Genomic DNA, 25,556 nt, shown 5'->3' with positions numbered 1-25,556 from the left:
CACTGCTCAATCTCCACCTACTGGTTGAGTTAAATGGAGTGTTTTGATTTTATGCACTAGAGTCTTACTGACAATTCTGCCTTTTGCTCTCAAATGTAGTAAAGTAAAAGTAAAAAGTATCCCTTCTTAAATGTGCACAAGTAAATTACAGATATATAAAAAAATTATTGGACATTAACTCATTCACGCCCAGCCATTTTTACTGAAGCAACCCCTTTCGCTCCTGGCTGTTTTACTTGATTTTGACTGATTTTGCAAGGCCCACAGAATATTGTGTTCCATTTCTGTAAAAACATGAAACGTGCCAAAAGAAAGATTAGAGTCTCTTATTTCATCTGGAAAAAAAGTATATTTCTGTTTCTGTTTTGCAGCAATTAGCATTAGAATATAGCTAAGTTTCATCATTATTCACAGATCTGTTTAAAACAATGGGGAAAAGAGCTTTTTGCAACATGGCCCTGGTTGATCTCTTATGCTCAGCTGCCAGCCACTTGCTGGCCATTTTTGTAATAACTACCATTGCTTCAACTTTTGAGAGGCTGCATCAAAGCCCTCTGTATGCTCTAGTATTAAATACGTTTTTGGGACCATGGTAATATTTAAAATAGAACGTATTGATATGTTTTTGGGAACAAATGAGTTAACAAAGTTCTTTTACTTGATCACACATTATGAGCCAATGATGTCTGTTTGTTGTCCCCTTCCTTGAAGGTGTGTAGCACAAGCAGCTGCAGCGGTGCAGACATGAGCGTCACCTCCTGGTTCCTGGTGAGCAGCGGGGGGACTCGCCACCGACTGCCCCGCGAGATGATCTTTGTCGGGCGGGACGACTGCGAGCTCATGCTACAGGTGAGGACATTGGACAATGCGCAAAATATTTTGCTTGAGCTACAAGGATGTAGGATTTGACTTGGATTTTGTCCACTCCAGTGACGTGGCGTGCGCGCTCGCTACACCTGCATTGCAAAATATGTTTACATGCGCGCTGAGTCAGTGCCCATGTAGCCGTAAGAGAGGCTTTATTGCCTGCGAGCTTGTGAATACTTGTGGTCATTGCACTATTAATAGAAAGTGGGGCAGCTATTTGGATGAGATTTATTTTCTGTGGCACCAGGCTGCAGCACTCTTCGCCATCATGACTTTATACTTCAAGTTTGGCAGCATACAGCGCATGTCTGGTGGAAATTGCACATTTTGTCATCATTTATCTGCCATCACAGTGACAAACTGTGGTACATCAACATATCAATTTTTCCAGGTACGAGATGTGGCTGAGCCCAATTTCACTGTCAAACAATTTTTGAATGATGAAAAATACAAAATCGTAACAACAAAAGTATTACAAAATACCAAATGTCATCAGATTGTAAAAAACAAAAACAAATCAGAAATGCTCCAAAAATATTTGCAGACACATGTTGAAAGTTATTAAAAGGCTTGCATATTAGCACAATTGGAGCTACAGTTTCATTGGGTAGCACCCACTTGTACACCTTCATGCATTTTAGTTCACTCTATGAGGTGGGGTGGGGGGGGGTAGTGGGGTCATGCATCTGTATCAGGAGCACCCCCACTCCACAACTTCAAAAGCTTCTTCCATGCCTCAACCCTTCACACAGTTTCACAAAAATCGGTTGAGTAGTTTGTGCAATCCTGCAGAAGCCAATGAAAACATAACCTCTTTGGCAGAGTTAAAAATAGCTTGCCGTGTTTCTTTTCCCAGGCGGCTTAAATCCGGTCACAGTCCGCTTCTGCCATAACCTGTCTCGTTTTCTGATGCAATGGCATGTAAAAGGTTCGTCTCAATGTCTATTGACCCGTCCTCCCTGCTGCTCTGTGCTATTTCATAAAGGCTTTTTGGGGACATTTCCTTGGCTGCAATCTTTTTCAAGTTTCTTGCAGTTGTCCACGTGACCGCTTCAGCGAGCCAAGCGCATCATCTACTTATTGTATCATGCAGCAAATAAATCTCAACAAACAATATAACTGGCATTAAGTTATTTTGCATCTGTACGCTTTAGTGAGCGAACGTGCGTGTGTGGCAACAAAAGTCGGCTCCATCCAAGTGTGAGGTCAAACAAGCTGCTCAATCCGTCTCGATCCCCTTTGATCCAGCCTAATCTCACTAAAGTAATCTGTATTATGGTTGGCTCGCTAGAGGTGCTTCTCAAGGCTTTCTTTCTTCTGCATTTCAGCGCTTATCGAGACATTTCTATCTCAGATGGAGAAATTAAAGGCGTGAGTGTTATATGCTGGTGGGAATTCCTTACGAGTGAGGCAAAGCAAATCTCACATTGACATTGACCTTGACACCTGAAAGCATTTCTCCATCCGACCCTGACATGCTCCGAGGAATAATAATATCATTCTTCGTCATCTTCCCCAGAAAATACTTCACACGAGTGCACGCACAACCTTCAAATGTGAAATGTTTTCCATTCTTCAGTCATGCAGACTCATCATGTGACCAGGAACTGATGAACAATTTGCACATATTGACCTGAAACCATTTTTCAACCCTCATCTGTAAACTGTGCGCGCCATGTTTTATTTGTCCTTTGCAGTCGCGCAGTGTGGACAAGCAGCACGCCGTCATCAACTACGAGCCCGGCTCAGACGAACACAAGGTCAAGGATCTGGGCAGCCTGAATGGGGTGAGTACTTCAAACAAATCATTTTTAGTTAGTTAAGAATACAAAGAAAGAATCAGGATGGACACGGGATGGGGGTAGACGAAGATTAAACCGGGGAGGTTAATTTGTTTTCGTCAGTCAATAGAACCCACTACAGTAATTGTCTTCCCCTAATCAATTAGGCCTGAGGTTTAATTTGAATGTTGATGGTACACATTTTCACTCAATTATTCAAATACCTTACAATCTATTAGGCAAAAGGCACGGTTGCAACACCGAGAGAGCCTTGGGACCTGCTATGCTATTGATTGACGGTGTGTGAGTGTTTTGTACGCTATTTGCAAGATGAGCCCTGCTGCGAAAAGTAAAAATCCTCGAGTAATTGATGCCCCCAAAGCAAGTTTATAATTAAAAGTGCTATATAAATAAAGGTGACTTGACTTGCCTATATTGCCACAAGACTGGCCACAAAGCACTACTTTTTCTATTAGATAGAGCTATGACCTGTAAAAGTAAAGTTCCTCTCCTCACGTCATCAAAGTTCCTTTGGCACCAAGATGCCAAAGCAATACCTTGATATTGCAAGTTGTAAGTTAATAAAAGACTATAAATTATAATTTTGTCAAAAACATACACAATATAAAAAGTCTACTCACCAAAATGCCAGGTTTTTGTTTGACCTTGGTTTTATCGGACTATAATGCATTTCGCCAAATGCGTTTGGAAGATTATGTTATGGTCCAATAAAGGTTGAACTTTTTGGCCATAATTCCAAAATGTCTGTTTTGGTGCAAACATGTCATTGCTCATCACCAAACCGACAGTGAAGCATTGTGGTGGCAGAATCAGGCTTAGATGCTGTTTTTATTGAGCTGAAACGGGGCCTTCGACAAGGTGAAAGGAATTTTGAACAGTTTGAAACAGCAGTCAAGTGTTAGCCCAAAACCTTCAGGCTTCTGCTCGGAACTTCAGAAGTGCAAAAAAAAATGTCACGATGAGCCTCCTAGAACAGCTGGAATTTATGTGTGATTAATTAGAGGCACTTTAAGTTTTGGCAGATGTGTGCGTCTGACTCCCATTCAATATGAATGTTTGATGTGATTTGTTCATTCTTAACTTATTCAATGGTAGCATTTATTCGCCTGTACGAAAAACATTTTCTGTCCCACATTAATTCAAAGCGAGTTTACAGTTGCCATGTGGTGTTTAGTCATGTGCAGTGATTACCACCCCCTCCGTCCCCCTCCGCTTTGGACGCATACGCAGATAGTCACTCACATCCTCTGCAGATCTTCAACAGGAAGTCCGAGTCAGAGACGCTTCCTGCTGTGTCACCCACCATTCACTTGTTGAGATGGATTGAAGGGAACTTTCTGGCTGCTGACTCAGGAGATTTGTAGAATCGGTTTGGGACATTTTATGGCTGTTGTGTGCTTCATTTACTGCCGCGTTGAGCACACTGACTTGCTAACTGAAAAAAATTAAGTATTCAGGGATTGGTAGTCCACACAAATTAGTCTAAATAAATCAGTAAAAATAATTATACAGATACAGGATGAAAAATGATGGATGGTCCAGCTCTGATTTACGCCCCCCTCCCCCTCCCCACAGACTTTTGTCAACGATGTCCGCATTCAAGAGCAGATGTACATCACCCTCAAGTTGGAGGACAAACTGAGGTTTGGATATGATATCCTTCAAGCACCCCCACACATCAACCCATGGTGCTTCTCAAGGAAATGTTACATACGTCTGGTGCGACTGTTGCTGTTATGTGTGCACTTGTTTCCTTAACTTGGCTCTCTCACATACCAACTGGTTCACGGTGGAGCGAGGCGAGCTCACCGTGCCCGAGGAGGCTCTCAAGGTGAGATCGCAGCACGGCCCCGCCTGCATAAAAGAAGCGGTATCGGTCTTCATCTCGGTCCATCTTCCGTTTGCAGCATGAAAAATTCACCAGTGGCCTCCAGCTGAGCAAGAAGCCGTCCAAAGGTGAAAGCACCAGCAGCAAGTCCCCCATTAAGACCCCATCAAAGACGCAAAAGTCTCCCAGTGGCGGCAACCCCAGGCCCGGCCAGACAACAACAGATGGGGTCTCTCCCTCCAAAGAGCCCCCACCACACAAACCTGCAGACTCTCACAAAACAGAGGAAAGGGTTGGAGGTGAGAACAAAAGAGAAACATGGAACAAACTAAAAGGACAGACCTCCGCCAACACCTTCATCCGCAAACAAGTTCTGCATATGCCTGATTTTATTTTTTTTTTTTTCAATCATGATTTATTTACGGAGAAATTTAAGAAAATCTTTATCTGGATCTGGCTGTGGGCCTACTGTATTTTCGCTGCTATTTTTTTTTCTTTGTTATGCACTCGTGCTGACAAAGAAGAAAGCGAAAAACCTATTTGGCAGTAGTAACGACCTTAAACCATATGTTTCTCAATCTCTATTATGGTATACAACATTTTTATCACTTGTTTTTTTATTACTGTACTGCATAAAAAAAACGAAATGGGATATTGGCCATGATGCTGTCCAAAATAGTGAAAACACACCTCAAATTTAACACACAATTCCACAGTTTGTATTGTCCATGTTTTTTATGGTGTCTTTCTCCTTTAAGAAAACGCACACTTGCAGGGGTTTATCTCAGTGGGGGGGTGTACGTGCTCACCGAGGGAAGGGGCTTTACCTCCTTTGCCAACATGCACTTACTTCATTTCAACATGAGTATTTGAGTTCCTAATCATAGACATCATTCACCAGCAGGGGTCCTGTTTAAGCTCCAGATGTTGAAATAGGGCCACACGGAGCTTGTGTTATTATTTGAGATTAGGCAATCGAGTGCCATCATAATACAAATCCATATGCTAAAGTCAGTTTTACTTTTTATTCATGCGTGTTTGCAATCACAGATGCGCGCAAATAGTACACATTGGGGAACAGTACTAAGGTAGGTATTCAGTTTGATGTCTGTCCATCTGCCAAATGAGAGCCTCTTGTGGTTCTATAGGCGGGCTGTGGTATTACTAAAATAAAGGCGTCACACAGGACTTAATTCCTTTTTATATAGGAAGGACCTCCACATACGGCACGCAATTTGGCAGGCAACATCCATAATTATCCTGCTCTAGTGTCATTAAGCCAGGATGAGGGGCACTTAGGTGAAGGACGAGGATTTGTTTTAAAGAATAATCTAATAATAATCGTTAGACTTTGACTTTATGATATCCTGTCCTATTTGAGACAGAAAAAGTTGTTACAAATGTGTTACAGATGTGTTCTTTCCTCTGCTGCTAATTCAAGGTTTAATTTTAACCATGAATACTTTGTGGGTGGCACTGTTTTAAAGTACGAAAAAAAAGTTGCACATGATTCCACAGTACGTCTATTAAAATGTGTGCCCATTGCTGTCTCCAGTGGATGTTGCCGCCCTGCCTCGCGGGACCCCCCTGTACGGCCAGCCGGCGTGGTGGGGGTACGGGGACGCCGATGACGAGAATTCTTTCAAGCAGGAAAACAAGACGCCCGGCAAGAAGCATGAGCTCGCAGGTAGGACGTTTGTTGCCTACTCTCTCCTTCCATTTCACATCTGACGGCTTATTTGACCTCACGCTCATTACATTTACCACATATATGTAATAGAACACAAGGCCCCATTATATCCCCTCTTGTTTGTGTCCAAACAGACAGTGTGTTTGTGGTGATGTACATTCAAATGCACACAAAGGGGCTTTTTCACAGAACTGCCTATATATGTGTGCCTGGCCGTGTGACTGCGGGGTCACGTTAACTGATGCTGCATAGTAACAGGATTAAGGACTACACCAATGGTTAAAGAGCTTAGCAATATCAAATCAGTTTGGCCCAGACTGGTTTAGAGGGAAAGGGGGGGGGGGCTGTTACCCTCAAGCGACCTCAAATCTCTCGTCACATCTGGATGGTTACTCTGGCAGCATCTTCAACTGCCAGATTGATTTTTATTGCCAGTCATGCAGCTTCCACATGGATTTTTAGCTGTTTTTGTCATTGTTTTGAGATTTTTTTTTAAGGGGTGTAAGTAATCCGACTAGTGCATTCCAATGGGATCGGCGACGTCTGCCATAGAAGTAGGTGAGTGAGTGTGGCTGACTTGAGTGAGGCAGCATTAAATGTAGGAGGGTGTCGAAAAAGATCTTCACGCGATACTTGTTTGAAAACTGTACAAACTTGCTCACTCTGTCTACTCCAATAGACTTGAGTGTGTTTGAGGGCAAGTGAAGGGAAGACGGGGAGACAGATTGAGGGCAGATTCTCACTGTGTTTGTGTGTGTGTTTTGTTGTTTTTGTGCGGGTCTTCTTCCTCTTTGCTTGGTGAATAGGCAACGTTGACAGAGCTCCACCACACGCACCCCCGCCACCCCCTGCACGCACCACCCACGCGTATTGTCCCTTTGCCCGATTGGGTTACGCCGTTAGCACAAGCAGCTCCCCCCATTTCTGCCATCACATACACACACGCAGAATTCAAATCGACCCCTCTGGATCGTTAGCTCAGCATGGGCTAATTCTCAAGCAGTGCCTCAGGATTTTGTATGTATCAATAACAAGCGCGCGTTAAGGTTTGGCATTTAAACTCTACTTTTACTGCATGTGTTGATGCTGTTACAGGTTCATGCTGCAGAGATTGACTAATGCTAAGTATTATTCCTTTTTTTGATGCTTTGAACGCATAGCTGTAGCCTGTTTAGGACAGTTCCACTTGAGGATTTAAAGGCTTACGAATGCAAATTATTGGATGGCATCATGCCTATGTATGTTTAAGATAAGAAAAAAGCCAGTTCAAACCAGTTCCACAAACTGGTTTTCAAGTAAAAAAAAAAAAAGGGAAATCGTTTGTCTCTCCTGTTTGGGTGTTGCATGTTGTGCATCGTTAACATCATAAAGTCCAAATTGCACTCATCCCAAAAGAGGCTTACTCAGCCAAATGACAGTCAACAGAGCGGTTCCAAACTTCCAGCACGCCATAAACGTGCGTCACATTCACCTGAAAGGCTTTCCTCGCTATTTATACTCTTCCATTTCAGTGTATTTGTTTGCTTCTTAAGGTCCAGAACCGTATGTTGCCACAACCGCTCCGTCCTCGGCATGAAGCAGATGGCCCCTCTAATTTACCCAGAGCATCGTTTATCATATTAACATCACACTGAGGCTTTGTTTGTTCCTGTTAAGGCTGATGTGCTGGCAAAGTCCGCCAGCATGTCTTTCACAATTCACTTGTGTCTTGTCTTCACATATGAGACACACAACGGACACCAAAGGCTCGTTTTCTCAGAAGATTGGAGCCGCATTTTGGATATTTGTTATTAAAGTAATCTGTCTAGAATTGATCTATCTGACAGTAAGCCAACACAGAAGTGGAACCATACTTCATTTTATGCTGAAAATTCCAGTATTGCATTATTACCAACAGTTACATTTGCTCACATCTTTATTTATTTATTTATTTATTTGCTCTGCAGAAGGCAAAGAGGCATGTCGTGGAGAGGACGGCCACAACCCAGGCTACATGGAGATCCCTACCAAGGAAAATCATCACGTGGCCACCAATGGCATCCATGAGATACCCACCAAGGACACGGAGGGGACCGGCTCAAACAGCAGTGCAGGTGAAGACATGGAAGCTTTCATTCTGATTCGTCAAAGCCCAACTACAAACCCTACGTAAACAATAAGGACGCTACGATTACCGACGTTTCACTTCTAGATTTAATGGTAGAAATAACTATTGTTCATATGCGCTATACTCTGAAAGTGGATTACATATGCTACATAGTTCGCATGTTAAATATAATGATCGTGGTTATGAATTCAAATAGTTAGGCAATACATCATTAAAGGCCGCATTTGATTTTGAAAACAAAGAGGTGGCCAGATCATGTGGGGCTCTTATGTGTTTGTAAAATAGTTTTCATTTAATTATAGTTAATTCATCAATTTCATAAAATAAAAACGTGACATTAAAATCAACATAACATTTAATTTTTTATTGTTTATGAATGACACTTTAATGTATTGGTTTAACTGTCCTTGTTTTTGTATGTCTAATTGTTTACTCCATGAACAGCACTTTGTATGCAGCAATGTTTTTTTTAAGTTATGAATAAAATTGAGTTGAGGTTTTAATGAACTTATTTTAGGGGAAAAAAACATCTAAATTGATATAAGATATTACAGGTCTCTTGATATAAAAAGAACGAAGCAGGCGCTATGTGGTCCACTGCCATGTTTTACCCACCAAAGCGCAATACGGACAAAAGTATTGAAACACATGACAGGAAATGTTAGCTTCTCTTCCTTTCACTCAACACGGAAGACTTCCTACCAGATGTGGCTACAAAAAATGCCCTTTCCCAAGCATAAAAAAGGAAAATATAATTGATTGGCAATATTCACACCAACAACAACTGCATGTGCTCCACAGCTCAAGGCCACGCCTCCTTCACAATAGAGTTCGACAACACTTCCCCCGGGAGGGTCACCATCAAAGACCACGTCAAGTTCATGCCCGGCCAGCACAGATCCCGCGCCAAAAGGAGCAGCACGGGCAGCGGAGGGGCGGTGGGTAGGGACCTGAGCACGTTACAGGCGGCCATGATGGCGTCGGAGAGCAAGGTGGCCGATTGGCTGGCGCAGAACGACCCCACTCTTATCCGCGGCGAGTCCACGGAGGACGACAGCAAAAGCAACAAGAGCGACGTGCCGGTGCATCTCAAAAGGCTGAAAGGTGAGGAGCTGCGGCGGGGATGGGGGAACGGCATTAATCAGGCAGAAACCCACAGAGAAGCACTTTTACTTCTCATCTGAGTTACTGCAGAGTGCTCGGTTAATTAAATGGAGGCCAATTTATGATGATGTATGGGGGGAGGGGCCCTCTGACAGACGGGCGGCTGATGAAAATGACTGGAGTGGAAAGCAGGGACGCTCATTCAACATGGGGGGGTTGTACTACATGCATGTCAGGTGGCTGACGGCGTCTCGTCTAATTGGTGATTATGTTTGCTAACTGACTTGGGGCCTGCTCGATGTCTTAACGTTTGGAAGCTGCTTAAGTGGAGCCAAAAGAGTGTCAGAATCCAGCAAAGTGCGATTGGACTAATGAAGGCGGACGGAGAGGATTGTTTTGAGACGACGACAGGAGGATCGAAAAGCTGCCATGGGTGCTGCTTACTGCGGATGTCGGGGAGAGGGCGGGCGGCGTACGTTCCTCCCCGTAATGCTGACCGCTGCGGGAACACCAGCGCTGATTGGACAGAGAGAGGAAGTAGAGCGAGGTTAGTCGCTTGGGCGGCCATGTGGGGGAAAGAGAGGTGATGATGTCGGCAGTTGTAGAAGGTTGAAGAGGCAAAGAGGCAGCTGATGGCAAGAATTCACAGAAAAGGACTCCGCTTAAACCGTGACGGATGCGGGAACGTGTGGAAGTAAGTCATTTAAGAGTCGATTTAGGGCACCTGTCAATCATTTCTCATGTTGATGCTGCATGTGCACAAATTGAGCTGAGGCAATGGAAATTTATTATTTGTCTTACATGCATGTAGTAGAGATGTAAGGACTCAGAATATCTTTTTCTTCTTGTCAGCAGAGTAGCTCAGCAGTGTAAAAAAACACTTAAGCCATTATACGTTTTCATGCGTCAATACATGTTTTCAATTGTTAATGCATGTTCAAAGGTAAATAAGCCTTTGAGGTGAGTTGTTCAAACAAAAAGGTCAAATTTGAATATGTGAACTTGTCTTTCTGGGTCAGTCCTGAGATTGACAGGTGATGTGTACAGTAGCTCACCGCTCGCTCAAAAGTTGGCACAAGAAAAAGCATTGCAAATGCTGGGTGACAAAAATGTGTTTTCTGACAGCTCATGAGAAATGCTGTTGGTGTTGAATGCTGAGTGTTTGTCGGTGTGTTTGCATACGTGTGTGTGAGCAGAGGCCACCGTGACTCGTGGCGGCAAGCAGTGCAGAGCGCCCGTGTCTCATAAGTGACTCGTCTGTTCTCCACTAACAGCTTCTTTGTCTGCGCAGGAGGCCAAAACAATAAAGGCGTTTGTTTATAAGCGCATCTGTTGACCATTTATACATCTTTGCCTTTTGAATGAATTATGCTTTATTTTTTTTTAAATGTCAAACATTTTTATAAGACTGATGCTGACTCATGAAATAGTCTTCATTTGTAAGGTCATTACTTCCACTTAAATGTCAGAATTCTACACTAAGCTCTCACACCACCATTTTCTTCTAAGCCTTAAAAACCAGACATACCCTCTTTTCTTGCACCCCCCCACAACTATTCCTCAAATCTCCTTTCACTACCCCCTCCTCTCTTTTTATCCCCGAAGCCCCATCCTCCCCCTTGCTGCCGCCTCCTCATTGTCATCTTCTTCCTCTCGCTTTCTCTCTATAAGCCCCCAGTGGGCATGTGTTGGGCCAGCCTAGCACCAAGTCTGCCATGGCGCATCCAAATGGGACATGATACAAATGTAAATTGTAGAGAGAACCTTGGTCAAACGGTTTAAGATTTGTAGCATTTTTTCCTGGCTTTTTACCCACAGTGGATGTGCTTTGTTTTTCTCTTCTTATTTATGGTTGTCTCATTCACACAAACACACACTTTTGCAGTACAGTGAAGCCCCTCATAGTGGTAGTTAGCTGTTCATGAATTTACATATTTGTGTTTCTTCCTCTGGAACCTGTCTCAGCTATTCTCTGAAAAAACACACCTATTTGTGTATTTTTGTAAGTATTTTAATGAGGAAAAATAGTATTCAAATTCCATAATATTGTCTTCACAAAACGTAGAGTACTTAAATAGAATTAAAAAAAATTAATAAACAAATTGCATCCAGCTGGTGTGCTCGCTTTGGCCACACGGGGACAGTATACGAGACAGACGTCAAGTTCAACTGGAATATGATTGGCTGCTGCATGCAGCGCATAGATTCGGCAGCCAATCATCTTGTAGCAAGGTATATCCCGCCTAGCGCTCGATTCTGAAGATCTAAATTGCACTCTTAAGGCACTAACGTAAGTTGTTCTACGTAAAGCATGAAGGATAAATGAAAGGTACGGTTATATTGTAAGTTTACATGTTCTTAATATGCCGTTTGTTTTTAAATTGTTGAGTAAAGAGTCAGAACTCCGCAAGATAGACGCTAATTAGCGTTAGCATGTAGCTAGCGGACTGAAAGGCCAAGCTAGTTTTATACACAAGGTGTAATTCTCTGTTTTATATTTAATTTTAAAGTTTACTTCAACTTGGTGTGGCCTTAAACAGCTTGAAACTTATTTTCAGTAGAATTGTTAAAAAATTGCCAAAGTTCTACTGTGAAGTGAGTGGGCTCTTTGCACAAATCCACTACTTCCTGTACTCAATACCACTCCTTCATTTCCTGTCTTTCATGATTGGACAAACTGATTAATCCAATCGTGTCTGGCCTTTGTCGTTGTGGTTGTTGAGGTCAGGCACACCTGGATTAATCAGTTTGTCCAATCAGGAAATGAAGGAGTAGTACTGAGTTCAGGAAGTAGTGGATTTGTGCAAAGAGCCCGTTGAGTCCACTGCCACCATGCAGCGTTCATATCTGAAGTTTGTAATCACAAGTCAAAGCAAAACAAAAAACGATCAGCCTATTGACACCTTATGTCTCAAAACTTCTGAATTGTTTCACTCGTATGTTGAGAAAGGGCTCCCAGGGCTCTGTATCAAAATAGTTAAATGCATTTGTAAGCAATTTATTAACGGTAATCGTTGTGAGATGTTTATCACAATTTGTGGTATATTTACTGTTCATGTGTCAATACAGTATAGGTAGTTATAAACATTTTTAGGAGCAGAGCCAATCACTTTTTTCACTTCACAACAGGGCTCAGTGCGGGTGTTTTCCGTGCTGAAAAATGTTAAATGATAATCATTCATCTTCCAGAATACTTTACTTTTGCTGATGTTGAAGTGTCACTGCACATTCTTCTAGGAAGCAAACATGAGGATGGCACTCAGAGCGACTCTGAAAATGGCCTGGGCCTGCGCTTCGCCAGCCGACGCCACGCCCTCGAGGAACGTCTAAAAGCCGCGCACACCCACGTGGGATTAGGAGGAGGTTCGGGAGCGGCCAGTGAGAACGCGCCGAGCGGTTCTCGAGGAGGCAGCAGCCGCACGGCCTTCATGATCGAGTTCTACGACGAGGAGAACCCCCGCAAGCGGCGCTCATATTCCTTTTCCCAGACTGCACCGCTGCTGAGTGGAGCAAGCGGCGAGGGGCTGTGTCCGCAACCCCCCTCTCAACCCAAGGTGTTCAGCATTTCCACCTCATCCACCACGGCCTCAGACTCAGGTAACTGATTTATGCAGATGCACACGGGGTGTTCCAAAAATTGGACATCATTTAAAATAAAGAATTACTTGTCAAAATTCCAAGATATTTAAGTGGATATAGTTTTCATAACGGGTATCGCACATTGTCAATGTACAATATGCGCAGCATCTGTGACACGATACATTTTCTTTTTTGGCTTCCTCTTTGAATTTTTTGTGCCATGACTAAATCTGCTTTCTGTCTGTAAGAATGCAATTAATAAAATACAGCAAAATTAATAATAGGTGCTGTATTTTTTTAACTATAGATGCTGCTCAGCTGAAAACGCAAAAGAAATATGACAAATATGGATGAAATCTGTTTGTTCCTGCTTTGAGGTGATGCTATGGCATCATTGCTGCATCACTGCTTGTCTGTGCATGATCTCGTATTTGATCATCTTCAGAATATTCAGATATTTTCTCACTCGTGTTCAAATGTTGTGTTTATTCCCTTTAGGTAAAGTCCCGGCCCCAATCTCTGCCACAGTGGCTGCCGGCGCCCCCACAGCGGCTCGCATGCTCCTCAAGCAGAGGTCGGAAGACCCGAGCATCGGCCGGAGCTCAATCAGCACGGGGCTGGCGACCGGAAGCCCCACCAGCCCCAGCGAGGACACCTCAATCACGGGGCAAGCAGCCACGAGGGAGGCGGGGGACGACCACAGCGATAATGGCACCTACACCATCGAGCTGGAAAACCGGAACCTCGAGGAGGAGGAGGCCAGGCGCATGATTGACAAGGTAAGGAAGCTAGCAACTCATTCAGTCAGTTTTGCTGGCAAGCCAAATTTGATACTTTACGACACGAGCGACTTTAAAAGGAGTGATATCATTATTGGGCTGTGTTGGCCTGTAACGCAGTGCAGTTAAAACAGCAAGTGTTTTGTTAATTCTTGTCATTAGATGACCCTAATTGGAACGTAGCTCCAGCTACTTTTTGTGATCTGTTGGTTTGATGTCTCCTTGTTGCCATGGTGCCAACTACCTCGTAACTGAATGACATCTATTTTTTGACCCTCAGCAGACTTACATAATGACATTAGTAGTGCTTGTACACCATACAGCTCACTCTTTAATAATGTGATCTGATTGGTTCGTATGCTTTTGTATATAAGAGGCATTGGATGCTTACATTTGTAGGTATTTGGGCTGCAGCAAAACCAGGACTCCTCCATATCGGACCTCCAAGGGGACGGAAAAGGAAAGGAAGCAGGAGAGACAGTAAAGGAGGTATTAATTTTTTATTGTGTTTTTTGGGGGTCAATTTGTGAGCGGTACACATACTGATATAAACTGAGAGCTGTCCCACGCTGCAAGCGACCTTTTTGTAAAGCAGATGGTTTTGATGCCGCTCTCGTATTAGATTATGTTGGGCGTGTTCTCGGTGAACACTTCAAAGAGTCGTAGCGGAGCCTCGAAATGTGAGTCGTGGTCACACCCACGGCTGGACGGCTCCTTTCTCCACCGTCCGTAGGAGTAGACGTGCCCTCCCTGAGAGTGACCTAGATCCCGCTAACGCCGCCAAAGACGTTCTGCCCTGCAGGCAATCACATTGAAGAAGAAAGGGGCCAGTGTGCACCAGCATCAGCAAGTCTTTCTGCTATTGAGATGTTTGGCTGTCTTTTTTTCCGCCCAAGGAGAATGACAAGCCATTTCGTAGTTTTCTTTCACGTACCCTTGAGGTGAAGTTTATTATTACATATGAGCGGGGATTCGTGTTCCATTTTAAGCAAACAAACAGCCTCATTGTGTGATGTCTCCCACTTGATGCTTTCCTACGATCACGTACTACATTATACATGAACGCAGACGCCATTCACCATCTGCTGCCTCTCCGCACTTTCGCTTGAATATCCCTCGCCTCTCTTCAGGTTCCTCCGACGGACTCCAACTGGGTTTCTCAGTGGGCAAATTTGACTGCGAGCCACACCAGGACCGATCCGGAAGGCTCTGGAGCCGAGACCGCTAACTTCCAGGACAAAGAAAGAGGTACGAGCCTACACGGTCACCTTGTGCCACAGGTGGGGGATGCGAGTCACATGACTTGACTCAGTTCTAACTTAAGCCACCAAATTCCAACCTAAGGAAGTCTCAGCTTGACTATAACTTGACAGCTAACACAAGTCATGACCTGACCCGATTTGCTCGAAATGTAGTTTTGCCACAGTAATCCTGGACTTGCTTGAAATTTGAAGGATCAAATTTGTAACTTCCTTATGACCAATACAGTATGTAATATACTCCCACCTCTGACACTTCACTCTTTCATATTGGCTGTCCTTTATGTTGCTTGAATCAAAGAACAAAATGAGTAAGTACTACATTCAACTCTTTTAAAGGTGATGCTTTGAAGCCCGGCGCGCCCCTCAGCCGAGGCGAATCCTCGTCAAGTCTGACTGACCGCAAGCGCAGGACCCTCCCCCCTCTCCCTGTTAATGACCCCCGCACCATCGCCAAAGCTCACACGTCGAGGTCCGAGATCGGAGAAAAGCAGGACACGGAACCCCAGGAGAAGGAGAACAAAGGAGACGGGGAATCCCCACCGCCTCCCACGGAGAACGGCGACAGGAGCAACAAACGCAAACCAAGCGCCACCTCCTCTCCGTGCAAGGCCGCCGCGCGGAGCTCCAGCAGCGCCGAGCGCAGGAAGAGGTCTGACAAAAGGAAGGAGGAGGAGGAAGACGGCGGAGACAAGTCCGGGAAGCCTCTGGTCCGTCAAGGCAGCTTCACCATCGAGAAGCCCAGCGGCAGCGTCCCCGCCGAGTTCATCCCGCGCATCAACAGAGGGGGCGCCGGAACCCGCGAGCGCAGCGACTCGGTGGGAAGCATGGACACGGCAACGCTCCTCAAGGACACCGAAGCCGTCATGGCCTTCCTGGAGGCCAAACTAAGGGATGAAAACAAGCTTGAGCCCAAAACCAATAAAACCAGCAGCAGCGTCAGCAGTCAGGTCTCAGGCTACGGCTTCCACCCTCGGACGGACTCCATCTCGCCCGAGTCGGACGTGGACACGGCCAGCACGGCAAGTCACGTGGCTGGCGAGGCCGAGGGGAAGGCCGGCAGCGTGCAGAAGCGGCGCTCGTTCAGTAGCATGCACCGCGAGAAGAGCAACATGAGCACGGCCTCCAAGTCCAGCGTCTCCGCCAGCGCTCGTGACCGCTTGGAGAGGAAGGCCAAAAGCAGAACCTCGGAAGCAGCGAGTCGGACTGAAGCGCGCCGCTCGGTTCAACCGTCCTCTTCCCGAGCACGCCAACCGTCCCTCGATCTCACCGATGATGACCAGACTTCCTCCTTCCCCATTTCGGACATCCTCTCGTCAGACCAGGAGACCTACTCCAGCTACGGATTGGACGCCAAACATGACGGCAGGTCTGCCAAGAACGCCGCGAGCGGTTCGTCCAAAAGCACCCGGACCCTCCAGGCCGCTACGTCGTCCTCCCTGAGCAAGCAGGCGGCGCTGCCTAAACCGCGGCCCACCCGAGCCTCCCTCCTGCGCCGAGCCCGACTGGGGGACACCTCTGACACGGACCTGGCCGACGCCGACCGAGTCTCGGTGGCGTCCGAGGTGTCCACCACCAGCTCCACCTCCAAACCGCCATCCGGTCGGGGGGGGCTGTCGCGTCTGGACATGCTGGCGCAGCCGCGTCGCAACCGGGTGGGCTCCATCTCGGCACGCAGCGACTCGGAGTGCACGACGGCGCGGAGCTCCACCACGTCGGCGCGCCTTTCGGCCGAGACGGCGCTACGTCTGGGCTTGCGCTCGTCCACGCCCACCGAGAGCAAGCTGACCCCCAGGATGAGGGCCAACAGCGTTTCCAAGCTGAACGAGGCCAGAACCAAGACCACTCCGACTGGGTACTGCTCTCCCACAGGTGAGCAAGCGCAACAAACTACAAAAACAGACTCTTGATGCGTTTGGCCATTTGTCTGTTGTCGTTGTCGTGACGATTTTTATGCTGGTTTTCATCGTCCAGAGTGCTCTCATCCAGAGCCTGGCGTTGCTGACACAGATGAAGAACTTGTTGGTACTGTACTGGCACCGTAGAATCTTCTTAGGAGTGTGTGTTTGCGTGTGTGTCAAGACCTGGGTCGCATCCTCACAAACAGCTTCTGTATGAGGAATAGTTTACTTGCCACTTAAGTATGTCGATGTTGCACAATTGCAGGAATGAAAACATTTGCATTTAACCGTGTTCTTGCTCGTAGTTGCCTTACTCCGATACACACAGGAGGGTCAAAATATTTAGAAACAGTTCTCATTTTGTCACTGTAAACTACAACTGCAATAATGTATTAAAAGATACTTCCTTTTTTTTGTAGTAGTAGTAAGCATCCCTGAGCAGTTCACATCTGCTCAGTGTTTTTTTTTTCGTTTAATGTATATTTTTAATATATAGTTCAGTATTTTTTAAGAATATTTTTGGTATATTTACAAAATGCTTTTCGTGTTTTTGCTCACCTTTATTTTTTGTTATGTTTGTATATTTTGCCAGTTTTTTGTTTTTAATCTGGTGTAAAACAAACATCATATTTTTATTGATCCCCCCCTCTTTTTTTTGTCGTTTTCCCTTTGCCAATTTTTGCCACTGCAGACTCCAACCACAATATATTTTATAGGAGTAACTAATGAAGTGTCCAGATGCTGACCCAGGTCTTGCATTGTGTTGCAGTGAATTCCTTCTTAACTCCATTAGATAAAACTGTGATGAAGGCCCAAAACCTCTACTTGCACCCCTACCACTTCAACCGTTATATTAAAAAAAGCAATTGGGTTCGGAATATGGCTCCCCCTTGTGGAGTTTTGCATTCATGACACCATGACTTGCCACAGAGCGTTGTTGCCTTCTCGTGGTGCAGGCGGCTTCATCAATGCAGTTTTTGCATTTTTATTTATTTATTTTGCTGCTGTTTGGGGTTGTTTTTATTTGATTTAGTAACCCTTTGCTTCACTGAGCTGTCCCCCATTTTTAGTTTTCCAAGAGAAAATTAATACATACTGAAATAGAATTTATTTTTAGGGTCCTAGTTGTACAGATTCATAACAGACTCTCACAGCTGACTTATTTATTAACTTCATGAGTAACACCTGTTTTTACCCGATAAATTGCCGTAAGTGAGACTAAAGTGTCCCGTTTCCGTCCTGCCAGTGTCCAGCAGCAACCGCTGGAGACGCCTGCCTCCCGAGTACGCGTCCACCTCAGAGGAGGAGTTCGGCTCCGGCCGCAACTTTTCCAAGCACGGAGGACGCCCGCACACGCGACCGCATCACCTGGTTCCGGCGCGCGGATCCCGACCCAGCGCCACTGCAACCCCGGGCTCAGGTTCTGGATCGGGCTCAAGTACGCTGCCAGGGGTGGGCGCGGTGGTGCTGAAACATCGCATGAAGGAGCAAGACGAGTACATCAGAGACTGGACGGCGCACAGCGAGGAGATAGCAAGGTATTGATCCGTTCTCAAATACTCAAAAGTAGGGCTGAACCATTTTGAGAAATCCAATTGCTATTTTTTTTTTTTGTCTCAAATAGCATTCTACTACATTGTGATTTGTATTTGATTTGTTCAGCCCTACTGCAAAGTGAATGCTGCATGTTTTTGACGATGTTCTAAATCACCTTGTCTGATGGTTAACAGGTTGTTCCCATGTGTGCGCAGGATCAGCCAGGACCTGGCCAAGGACTTGGCCACCTTGGCGCGCGAGATCCACGACGTGGCCGGCAAGATCGACTCGGTCAGCTCGTCCGACACGGCGCCCAGCACAGCCGCCAGCACCGCCGCCACCACGCCGGGCTCGGCCGTCGACACCCGCGAAGAGGTAGGCCCGGCGCGGCCCATGCGGCCCGACTTGCAGGAGAGCATGCGACAGGTGCCTGATTTGGTCTTCTTCTCACTCTTCATGCTGTGCTGTGCTCTATCCGTCATATCACATCATCTCACATCATCTCACATCCAAAAACATTTCAACAGCATTTGTCACTAATCGACTTATCCCTGGAAGCAATAGTTCGACATTTTTTTTGTCTAATGATTATTTATTCCAAAAGGTATTTGTTTTGTCTTATGTGTGTATTTTTCAATTATCAGTATATTGCTTGTGCATTATTCTAATATTTTTGTATTTCTTGTAATATTTTTGTCTGAGGTTTGTTTTTCATTTATTTATTTGTCTAGTTTTTCTTCTTTCTTTTTTTTTACATTTCCTGATTTATGTTTCTTCAATGGTTCTTTTTCTTTGCTTTCTTTTCTCGCCAATAATTTTGTATTATTCATCTAATGTATTTTGTTGCTAATGTTTTTGTGGTTTTCTTGTAATATTATAGTATTTTTTGGCAATTGGAATTTTGGGATAATTTTATATTTCCCATCTAATATTTTTTATTGTTTGTCTATTTTTTTGTATTTTTGTTTTAATATTTTGTTTCAACATTTTTTCGTCATATTTTTGTTGTTTTTTTCTGTCATTTCTATCATTTTCAAAGATCTCATCTGCTATTGTAATTTTGTTAATGGATTTGATTTTTTTTTGTATATTATTTTGGTAAAAAAAGAAATTATGTTTTTTTCCTTCTTGTTTTTGTATTCTATATTTTTTGGTCTAGTATTAGATTTTCTTTTTTTCCCATATATTTTATACAGTTTCTTTTATATTTTATTTTATTCTTATTTCTGCTTTTTTTGGTCCCATTTTTGTATTTGTTGTCTAATATTGTATTTATTTATTAATTGTTATCATTTCTCGACTTCTTGGCATGGTCAGCTGGTGGATCGGGTGTTTGACGAGAGCCTGAAATTCCGCAAGATCCCTCCCGTCATCGACGGCGCCAAAGTGCCAGAGATCAACGGCAAGCCGGTGGAGCTCCGTCCCCGCGCCCCCGACGGCCACGAGCCCCGGGCGCTCAGAAGACGCACGTGGAACCGAGAGGAGGTAAGAACCCGCATAAGCACAGCGCCACCATGAGGCCGAGATGCCGCGTTGACGCTCTTCTGTCCTTGCAGGCGGTTTTGGACGGCCTTCTCATCCATTCAGTCTCTCAGCTGTCCACCAAGATTAGACAGTCCACTGATAAAACAGCAGGAAAAATCAGGTTATTATACTGTATTTTTATTGTACTATTAAAATTCATTGAGATAAGTCAATAACATTTCATGGTGATGTTGTTGTTGCTGTCCAGGATATTGTTCAAGGATCAGGACAGGAACTGGGAGGATATTGAAAGGAAACTCAAATCAGAAAGCGATGTGCCACTCTTGAAGTCCTCCAACAAGGTACGAAAGCATCTCAAATGATTTTCCCTTTTCAGAAATGAGCCAATTACAGTACATGAAGAGGCGAGTGATGCTGTTGTTGCTGTTTGTTTGTGCAGGAAATCTCCGCTGTGCTGCTTGAGCTCAGAAGAGTCGAGAAGCAGCTTGAAGGTAAAGATGACAAGTTGGCTTCTCACAGGATAATGTGGATGTTTTATATCCTGCTACAATGCATCCATTTGATGTGATTGGATACAAGCCGATGCGAGAGCATCTCAAGCATTCTGCCTCTAAAGATAGATAAAAGATCAATAAATAGTTGAGTGGATGTGCAGTGCGTGACAAATATAAATAAAGAAAGAGTTTTGGCATTTTGGATTACAAATATTTTTCTGTATTTCTTTCCTAATTCTTGTGTAGATTTTGGTATAATTTTTCCCTCCTAATCTTTTTATATTGTCTATAAAAAAAAATTCTGTCCAGTATTTTTTCTCTTTATTTTTGTTTTCCATCAGTTATTGCAAGTCAAAAATACTAAATGAGCCCCCCCAAAAAAAATTCAATTATTTCAAGGAAAAAATGCAACAACATTGAAAAAACTACATACAATATTAAGATAAAACTAAAAAAAAAATAATAAGGAAACAATAAAAAAAAAATCATACAATAAAAATAGGAAATCATTTCAGGGAGAAAAAAATAATAAACAGAAACTAAAATAATAATGATTACCACCAGGAAATACAAAAATCTTATTAGCAAAACAAACATCAAATTTAAGGTACAAACTACTGGGAGAAATCATGTAAAGCAAAAATAATAATAATAATAAATAACAGAAGAATCTAAGTATTTGGTCAAATGCACACATTAGGAAAAAGATCATGAAAAATTACAGAAATATATATTTTTTTAAACACACACATTCTGCAGTGTTAGACCAAATAAATATTTAATATTGGAAATGTATAAAACATGGAGATATCACTGAAGTTGAAATTGTCCGCATGAAATAATTGTTGCTTTTATCTCAAATTGTGTCGTGCCCGTCAGCACACTTATTTGTTTGCGTGTGTGCGTTTGCCAGTGATCAATCTGATGCTGGACCCGGACGGGTCGCTGGACGCCGCGGTCAGCCCGGTCTCGCCCTCCAAGGCTTCGGCCGGCAAAGCCACGCCCCCGCCCTCTCCCAGCTCTGCCGGCGCGGGACCTAAGCAGCTCCAAACCAAAGAGCTGCTGCCCGAGATCCCTCAGGCGTCCGGAGAGACCGCCAAGCTGCCGGCATCCGACGGCACCGTAGGTCTCGGTTTAACGTCCGTCGGTCGTCTGCCTTTCGGACGTATGCGGCCCAGCGGCAAGGAGGCCCTCGTACAGAAGTGAGACCGAATCGGCAAAATTGTCCTTCTTGTCAGCTACAAATGGCAATCAAAAAATGAGAACCTAACCTGATTGGTTTGTTTTTAATCTTTCACACAAAAAAAAAGTTATATTTTAGTCTCAGATGAAAAATATCAAATGGAAAACCACATCAATCTGCCAGATTAAATATTAGGTAAATATTCCAAGGCTACCTGCCACACCAGAAAGAAAAAAAAAGTGACATTTTTCATGTTAAAATATTATCTTTATCACGTTAGTGTTTTTTTTCCTGGTGTGGCAACAAACCCAAATATTTATTTTAAATTTGGAAGAAAAGAAAAATCAGTTTTATGATCAGTTGTTCCATTTTGCATTTTTTATCTGAGCCTAAAGGTGAAAAACGGGCATTTTTTTTGTTGTCTTTTTGGATTGTCAAATGGAAAGTGAAAGAAGGATTGTTAAAACGAGGCCGCGAATGAACACGAGCATTTCACGTGGTTCTCCCGCTGACCCTTCCTCACTTAAGGTCATGCCTTAAAAACTCCGTCCAACAAGACCAACGGAATGCCGATTTCAACACTTTCTTTTTGCACGTCAGTATTCAAAACATCTGCAGCCTTAATGTGACATTGAAAAATAGACACTTTATACATGAAACGGTCCCGTTATTTCATACGTCAACTGATGCAGTTTTATACACAACACAAATAGTCTGCCCATTGAAGCGTTTTTTTTTTTTTTTTTTACTTGCCCATTAGTTGAATCTCTAGTAGCATGTGAAGAACCGAGCCTCGTCTCCCTGCTTGTTACATATTGTGTGTGTGGAGCCTATTTACAGTCAAAATAACCACTTACCAAAGTTGATGACCTAACATGCAGTTGAGTTCGGCTAATAGTTAACGTTTCGTCATTGCTGCCTTATCTTGATTTGGCCTGTTGGATGCGGTGCCACGAAGCTTGTAGCAGCACCGCAAGTGATTTGCAGTTGGACTTTTTATACTTCCATTTCGATTTTGTAGAGGAACAAAAAGTATTAACACGCTGTTTTATAATCTTTGAATACTGATGTTGTTTTGTAGCCATTTTAAGGTTAATTTGTGTCAAATTGAGCTTTAAGAAGCTGCTGGCCATCTCTTTTCAGCCCCGCCTGCTCCGTCCTTATTTTCTGATTGTAACGTTTGGCTTCATGTTACGTTTTGTATAAATGTACATTGTTGTGTTCAAGTGGCCGGGCCAAGATCCTGCAGCAGTTTGTAGCCATATGGATCCACTTTGAGGTCTTAAACCACTTCCCGGGTTGCTTCTCATCTTGTATAGTCTGACTGAACGTCCGCAGTCGTACTGCGAGGCTTTCGGATCCAGACATGTCCACGGATGAGACGCAATGCAGAAATTGAAGAAAAAAGATGTTTGAAAAAATTGTTTTGCACATTGTTTTTTTATGTTTGTGTCCCAAGGTTTCACTTTGAATTCTCCACTATTTTTTTAAATGAAAAAACGTTTGAAATGAATATTTGGTACCAGTAGGTTTTCATTTGTTTCTAATTCTCCTTGTATGGTCAGTGATTTTTGTTTATAAAGAGAAAAAAAAAGGCAATTTTTATTTATTTTATTTTTTTGTTAAATATTTTGTGGATGTTATATGTATTTTATATTTGTTCAAACTGCAATTTTGCTGTCAATAAAACAAGAGCCATCCACTCTTCAATATTGGGCTTGACTCGTTTTGGATTGTGAAAATGCAGATTATCATTGTAGCTTTGTGTGTGTGGAAAATGTGAAAATAAAAAACATTGTAGACAAGAAATGTACAAAAATACAAAATTATTTTATATGTTGGATGTAATTATCCCTGACAGAATTAAAACCCAAAATAATTTTACATAATAAAATTGAAATAATTTAAACATTTTGGAAAAAAAGATTGAAGAGAAAAAAATACATTAATGTATAAGAAATCCCCCAAATATATGTAAGAAAAAATATTTAAAATATGACCCCCCCCCCCCAAAAAAAAAATAAATTATGCAATAAGTGTGAAGCCAAAAGTCACCTTTTTGGCTAAACAGTTCAGGGACGATAATTAACATTTTTAAAGTGTTAGACAAAAAGTTTTAAATTGTATCATAACTGCAAAAGCAGTCATGCAAGAATGAGCAGCAAGATTTTGGACACATCAAAACTAATGTACATGCAGCAAAAAAAGAAGAAGACCGTTCTTACCTAGAAATTTGCTATATGAATCAAATGTGTTATGACTAAACTTAATTATAGATTAGTGGTGACCCCCCCACCCCTCCCCTCTCCACCACCATCTTAGAACCAAGCCAGATGTATTCTAAAAAAAAACATTGACTGCGAGTGGCTCACATTTTATTACCACTTTTGAACAACCAATTTATTTTGACTTTATCCACAGGAAAAAACACGTGGCGGTGCAGCAGAGGTCAACCGGGGGGCCACTTCATGCCGCGGCCTCCCAGGACGTGGACATGGATGTGGTAGACCGACTGGCCGCCGTCGGGCCCGTCGTTGATGACGATCCTGTAGCCTTTGGTCAGGCCCGCCTGCGCGGCGCACTTCTTGGCCACGATCAGCAAGTGGCCCAGCAGCTGCCAGGGGAGGGGGAAGAGGTGCAACCGCGTGGGCAAACAACATAAGCGTTCTAGCTTAACATGCTAAATTGTCTCCAATACATCCTTACTGCAGCATCGCTGTCCTCCGCTTTGGACAGCTGGACGATTGGGTTCTTGGGGACCACCAGGATGTGAGTGGGCGCTTGTGGGGAAATATCAGGGAAGGCCACGCACTGAAAAATAAGAAATATATATATACATTGCCTTTAGAAATCACTAATTATGCTCAAAGTACTACATAGAAAAATATAAAATTGCCAAATAATAGACCAATACAAATATTAGAAAATAAAAATGAGGATGCAATACATCATTTAAAAAAAATACACAAATATTTGAAATAATACTCCCCCAAAAACTACATTTTTGAAAAAAATTGAATTGCTTGGGGGCGGGGTGACATTTATTAAACAATTTAATTCCACAAAAAAATTTAAAATTGCAACATGGAAAATATAAATATCAAATGTTTTGAAAAGTAAGATTAGATCGAAACAATATACAACTCTTGGGAAACGTGTAAAGATACCAGAGAAAAATATAAGAATCTACAAAAATTTACCAAAATATTAAAATTGGTGAAAGCTTCAATTTTTATTTAACTTTTATTTTTAAACACACACAAATACTAGAAATTAAACAAATAGCATGTATATAGTGTGTGTTTAATTTTTTTTTTAATTAATTCATTCAAATATTGTGGGGAAAAACGGGGAAAAATATTGGACAAAAAAAGTGCAAAAATGTGAAAATATAATATATAAATAAAGCTAAAATATAAACTGCTAACCACAAATACTTAGGATAAAATATGTACTTAGATAAATGCCCTTTGATCTTCAAATTGTATAACATAATGGATTTTTTTTTTGTATTGCAGCCATGGGTATACTTTTTTAAAATATTGCAACCATAGTTCATGTTGAATATTCAGTCTAACCCCAAGAAAAAGGAGCAAAAGCAATAAATATTACTGCAGCACATTTTACACAGATATCATGCCTTATTGATAAATTTCTCCTCCACAAAAAAAATAGGAGACGTTTTTAGTGCAGAACTAGCCGAAAGCTAGCATTAGCACTCACTTAGCTTGAGCGAAAGTGGTACGAGCGCGCGTTGGCGCACACTCAATGACAGCTTACCTGCTCGTCCTCGTAGATGAGTTTTGCAGGGATTTCTTTGCGTATGATTTTGCCAAATATCGTGTCTCCGCCAGGTTGGGCCACCTGCGCTTTTGCTGTTTCGTCAGCCATGTTGGTGCAGTCGCATACTGACGCGGCGACTGGGGCGGGGTTGCTTGTGGC

General features: G+C 43.1%; 2 protein-coding genes across 7 annotated transcripts in view; one reads left to right on the top strand and one right to left on the bottom strand.

Moving 5' to 3' along the window:
• Positions 1-23,324, top strand: part of cep170aa (centrosomal protein 170Aa) — a 31,692-nt gene extending 8,368 nt beyond the window's left edge. The window contains exons 2-22 of one of the 6 annotated variants that reach the window (XM_077582076.1): positions 712-849; positions 2,565-2,654; positions 4,245-4,326; positions 4,445-4,500; positions 4,577-4,796; positions 6,053-6,184; positions 8,134-8,280; positions 9,096-9,398; positions 12,636-12,995; positions 13,476-13,756; positions 14,156-14,245; positions 14,887-15,004; positions 15,355-16,887; positions 16,990-17,040; positions 18,163-18,454; positions 18,668-18,878; positions 19,770-19,937; positions 20,009-20,097; positions 20,185-20,278; positions 20,377-20,428; positions 21,345-23,324. In XM_077582076.1, coding sequence (XP_077438202.1) covers positions 745-849; positions 2,565-2,654; positions 4,245-4,326; positions 4,445-4,500; positions 4,577-4,796; positions 6,053-6,184; positions 8,134-8,280; positions 9,096-9,398; positions 12,636-12,995; positions 13,476-13,756; positions 14,156-14,245; positions 14,887-15,004; positions 15,355-16,887; positions 16,990-17,040; positions 18,163-18,454; positions 18,668-18,878; positions 19,770-19,937; positions 20,009-20,097; positions 20,185-20,278; positions 20,377-20,428; positions 21,345-21,637 — 4,767 coding nt within the window. In that variant the 5' untranslated portion in view covers positions 712-744 and the 3' untranslated portion in view covers positions 21,638-23,324. Of the gene's footprint in view, positions 1-711; positions 850-2,564; positions 2,655-4,244; positions 4,327-4,444; positions 4,501-4,576; positions 4,797-6,052; positions 6,185-6,596; positions 6,746-8,133; positions 8,281-9,095; positions 9,399-12,635; positions 12,996-13,475; positions 13,757-14,155; positions 14,246-14,886; positions 15,005-15,354; positions 16,888-16,989; positions 17,041-18,162; positions 18,455-18,646; positions 18,879-19,769; positions 19,938-20,008; positions 20,098-20,184; positions 20,279-20,376; positions 20,429-21,344 lie in introns of those variants that run through there. The other 5 variants (XM_077582078.1, XM_077582075.1, XM_077582079.1 and 2 more) reach the window with 5 other exon arrangements.
• A 648-nt stretch (positions 23,325-23,972) lies between these two features.
• Positions 23,973-25,553, bottom strand: hint1 (histidine triad nucleotide binding protein 1). Its single transcript, XM_077582146.1, has 3 exons — positions 25,395-25,553; positions 24,321-24,425; positions 23,973-24,228 (listed from the first exon to the last, which is right to left on the bottom strand). Exons 1-3 carry the CDS (start codon positions 25,503-25,505, stop codon positions 24,064-24,066), a joined length of 381 nt encoding a protein of 126 aa, XP_077438272.1. The 5' UTR covers positions 25,506-25,553; the 3' UTR covers positions 23,973-24,063.
• Positions 25,554-25,556: the final 3 nt, after the last annotated feature.

Source organism: Vanacampus margaritifer, chromosome 12 (genome assembly GCF_051991255.1).
Source record: "Vanacampus margaritifer isolate UIUO_Vmar chromosome 12, RoL_Vmar_1.0, whole genome shotgun sequence".
Classification (NCBI taxonomy): Eukaryota; Metazoa; Chordata; class Actinopteri; order Syngnathiformes; family Syngnathidae; genus Vanacampus; species Vanacampus margaritifer.
Note: the sequence above shows the minus strand (reverse complement) of the source record. Positions and strands in the feature narration are given on the sequence as shown.

Bases quoted from the DNA above. Each gene is read 5' to 3' on its own strand.
- hint1 (XM_077582146.1), bottom strand. From the start codon at position 25,505: ATGGCTGACGAAACAGCAAAAGCGCAGGTGGCCCAACCTGGCGGAGAC. The intron at 24,426-25,394 runs GTAAGCTGTCAT...CTTATTTTTCAG, and splicing joins TCATCTACGAGGACGAGCAG to TGCGTGGCCTTCCCTGATAT. The intron at 24,229-24,320 runs GTAAGGATGTAT...CTCCCCTGGCAG, and splicing joins CGGAGGACAGCGATGCTGCA to CTGCTGGGCCACTTGCTGAT.